This window comes from Solanum lycopersicum, chromosome 11 (assembly GCF_036512215.1).
Source record: "Solanum lycopersicum chromosome 11, SLM_r2.1".
In the NCBI taxonomy this organism is placed as follows: Eukaryota; Viridiplantae; Streptophyta; class Magnoliopsida; order Solanales; family Solanaceae; genus Solanum; species Solanum lycopersicum.
In genome coordinates, this window is record NC_090810.1 from 39,841,037 (window position 1) to 39,844,962 (window position 3,926).

Sequence of the window (3,926 nt, forward strand, 5' to 3'; positions counted from 1 at the left end):
TAGCGTAGAAGATGAGGTGAAAAGATTTGATGAGGTAGTGGACGTTAGCGGTGAGTTGTTAGACAAATCAGAGAAAGAAGCTGAGATACCCCAAAAAGGTGACCCACATTCCTAGACCACCACCACCATTCCCAAACAGATTGGTGAAAAATACCAAAGATGGTAAATACCGGCATTTTATTACTATGTTGAAATAGCTTTCAATGTACCTTTGATAGAAGCTCTTGAATAAATGCCCGGTTATTCCAAGTTTATGAAAGATATGGTTACTAAGAAGAGATCGGTAAGTTTTGAGGATGATGATCGGATGCAACGTTGTAGTGCTATTACTACAAGGTCTCTTGTGGAAAATAAAAAAGATCTGGGTGCTTTTACTATTCCATGTACCATAGGGTTGTTACACTTTGCTAAGGCATTATGTGATCTTGGAGAAAGCATAAATATCATGCCTCTCTCTATTTACAAGAATTTGGGTTTGGGTGACCCAAAGCCCACTGCGATACGGTTACTGATGGTTGATCGAACGGTGAGAAGGCCTATTGGATACTCCATGATGTCTTGGTGAAGGGGGAGTCATTCCGATTTTGTGATTCTTGACTGTGAGGTTGATTTTGAGGTGCCTATTTTTCTTGGGGGGCCATTATTTGCTACTGGTCACGCCTTGGTTGACATGGAAAAAAGGAAGATGAAGTTTAGGTTGAAAATGAATAAGAAACTTTCAACTTTTTTAGGTCAATGAAGTAGAGTGGTGGGATCCAAATGGTATCTGCTATATCTTATAGGGTTGAGATTACGTCTGAGGTAAAAATCTAAGAACTCCTTGGTCTTGAGGCACTAGCGGTGGTGATGATGAATTTTGAGAGTGATGGTATTGAGGAGTATGGGTCATTGGTTGTGGCACTTGATCGAGGGGAGGTGCGGTTCAAACCAAAGAAATTGGAGTTAGATATGAAGCATCGCGAGTCCCGACCCTCGCAACCATCTATTGAGGAGGCTACAAAATTAGAGCTTCAGATTCTACCACCTCATCTAAGGTATGTATTCTTGGGAAAATATGAAACTTTGTCCGTAATCATTGCATCAAATTTGAAGGTGGAGCAAGTAGAGTGTCTGATAGCGGTGTTAAAGAGGTTCAAACGAGCTATTGGTTGGACTATTGAGGACATTATTGGGATTCCACCTGGTATTTGTTCACACAAAATCCAACTCATGCCCAATCATAAGCCAAGTATTGATCATCAAAGACGGTTAAATCCACCTATGCAAGAGGTAGTGAAGAAAGAGATTATTAAGTGGTTGGATGCCGGATCATATATCCTATCGAAGATAGTAGTTGGGTATGCCATGTTCAGTGTGTGCCATAAAAGGGGGAATGACTGTGGTCCCTAATTATAAGAATGAGATGGTTCTAATGAGGTCGGTGACCGCATGGAGAGTTTGTATGGATTACCAGAAGTTAAATGCATGGACTGAGAAGGACCGTTTTCCTATGTCCTTTATGGATCAGATGCTAGATAGGCTTGCAGGAAAATAGTGGTATTATTTTCTTGATGATTATTCGGGTTACAATCAAATCTCTATTGCACCGTAGGACCAAGAGAAAACCACTTTCACTTGCCCGTACGGAACTTTCGCATTCAAGAGGAAGCCTTTTGGGTTGTGTAATGCACCAGCTACTTTTCAGAGATGTATGATGTCGATATTCTTTGATATGGTGGAGGACACTATTGAGGTTCTTATAGATGTTTTTTCAGTTGTTGGTGACTCTTTTGAGCGTTGTTTGAGTTACTTGGCTGAGGTTCTCAAAAGGTGTGAAGAGTGAAGCCTTGTGCTAAATTGGGAGAAATGTCACTTCATGGTGAAATAGGGTATTGTATTGGGTCATCACATCTAAGATAAGGGGATAGAGGTTGATCCAGCCAAAGTTGAGGTGATAGAGACACTTCCTCCACCCACCTCTGTAAAAGGTGTGAGGAGTTTTCTTGGGCATGCGGGCTTCTATTGTAGGTTTATTAAGGATTTTTCAAAAATTGCACATCTTCTGTGTAAGTTTCTTGAGAAATAATGTAAATTTTATTTTGATAAATCCCATCTGAAGGCATTTGGAGAGTTGAAGGAGAAGTTGGTGTTTGCACCCATTATTATTTCCCCGGATTAGAGTAAACCATTTGAGGTGATGTGTGATGCTAGTGGGGTTGCACTTGGTGTAGTATTGGGTAAAAGAAGGGATAAAATTCTTCACCCAATTTATTATGCTAGTAAGGCCCTGAAGCACAAAAGGACTATACTGAGACTGAACAAGAGCTCCTTGAGATGGTATTTGCTTTCAAAAAATTTTGCTCCTATTTTCTTGGCATGAGATTCATAGTGCATACCAACCACTCTACTTTGAGATATTTGGTGGCAAATAAGGATGCTAAACCAAGGTTGATTAGATGGGTACTACTATTCCAAGATTTTGATTTTGAGGTAAAAGATAGAAAAGGGACCGAAAATCAAGTTGCAGATCACTTGTCCAAATTAGAGGATGAAGCTATGCGAGAGTTGGGTGAATAGGCTGAAACTGATGATACCTATCATGATGAGCATGTATTGGCCTCTTCTCATGACTTTATTTCATGGTTTGCAGATTTTGTGAATTCTTTGGCTAGTGATAAAGTTTTATCGAACTTGTCCTTTCATTAAAAGAAAAAGTTCATGCATGATGTGAAAATTTGTTTTTGGGATGAGCCGTAATTATATCGGAGTTGTGCTGATGGGCTTATTCTCTGTTGTGTGCTAGAAGTTGAGATGCTAAGTGTTTTGGAGGCATGCCACTCCTCGCCTGTGGGTGGGCATCATAGTGGTATCCGGACTGCCCATAAGATTTTGCAAGTTGGGTACTATTGGCCAACCATCCACCAAGACGCTCATGAGTTCTCCAAGGCATGTGATAGGTGCCAGCGAGATAGGGGTATTTCGAGAAGGCAAGAGCTCCCTTAGAATCCCATTCAAGTAATTGAGTTGTTTGATGTACGGGTCATTTACTTTATGGGCCCGTTTGTGAGTTCTCATGGGATGAAATATATTTTTGTGGCGGTGGATTATGTGTCAAAATGGGTCGAAGCCATAACACTTGACAATAATGAAGGGAAGAGTGTCACCACATTCTTTAAAAATAACATATTTCCAGATTTGGCACACCTAGGGCTATTATCAGTGATAGGGGGTCCTACTTTTGCAATAAGTTGTTCAAAGTAATATTGGAGAACTATGGGGTTCGCCATAATGTAGACACTCCATACCATCCACAAATTAGTGGGCAAGTTGATGTGTCCAACTGAGAAATCAACCGTATACTATAAAAATGGTGAATGCTAATAGAACAGATTGGTCAATGAGGCTTGATGATGCTCTGTGGGCTTATTGAACAACATACAAAACTCCCATAGGTATGTCTCTTTACCAACTTGTATATGGGAAGGCTTGTCACTTGCCGGTTGAGTTAGAGCATAAGGCTATGTGAGCGATGAAAAAACTGAAGATGGATTGGAATAAAGCAGTGGATCCGAGACTTAATGGGTTATATGTGCTTGATGAGTTTCACCTAAAAGCATATGAAAGTTCTACAAAGAGAAGATGAAGAAGTACCATGACCAAAAGATGATAAGCGTGAATTTGTAGTTGGAGATTTATTACTTCTGTTTAACTTTAGGCTGCACTTGTTTTCAGGCAAACTCAAGTACAAATGGACTTGTACATTCTTGGTCACTGAAGTGTTCCCACATTAAGCGGTTGAGTTGGAAAACAAAGAGGGTGCAAGGTTCACGGTCAACGGGCAGAGAATCAAGATCTACCTCAGGCATGCGGAGAGTGTGATGAAGTGGTTGAGTCATATTACATTGATGAAGTCTGAGTTATCAAGGGTCTTGCATGCGCCGCGATGT

At 40.6% G+C, this 3,926-nt stretch overlaps 1 protein-coding gene across 1 annotated transcript; it reads left to right on the plus strand.

Moving 5' to 3' along the window:
- Positions 1-232: 232 nt before the first annotated feature.
- LOC138339403 (uncharacterized) lies at positions 233-565 on the plus strand. Its single transcript, XM_069290998.1, has one exon. It carries the CDS (start codon positions 233-235, stop codon positions 563-565), a length of 333 nt encoding a protein of 110 aa, XP_069147099.1.
- Positions 566-3,926: the final 3,361 nt, after the last annotated feature.

What these genes read in the sequence shown, in the direction of transcription:
- LOC138339403 (XM_069290998.1), top strand. Translation starts at nt 233, where the DNA reads ATGCCCGGTTATTCCAAGTTTATGAAAGATATGGTTACTAAGAAGAGA.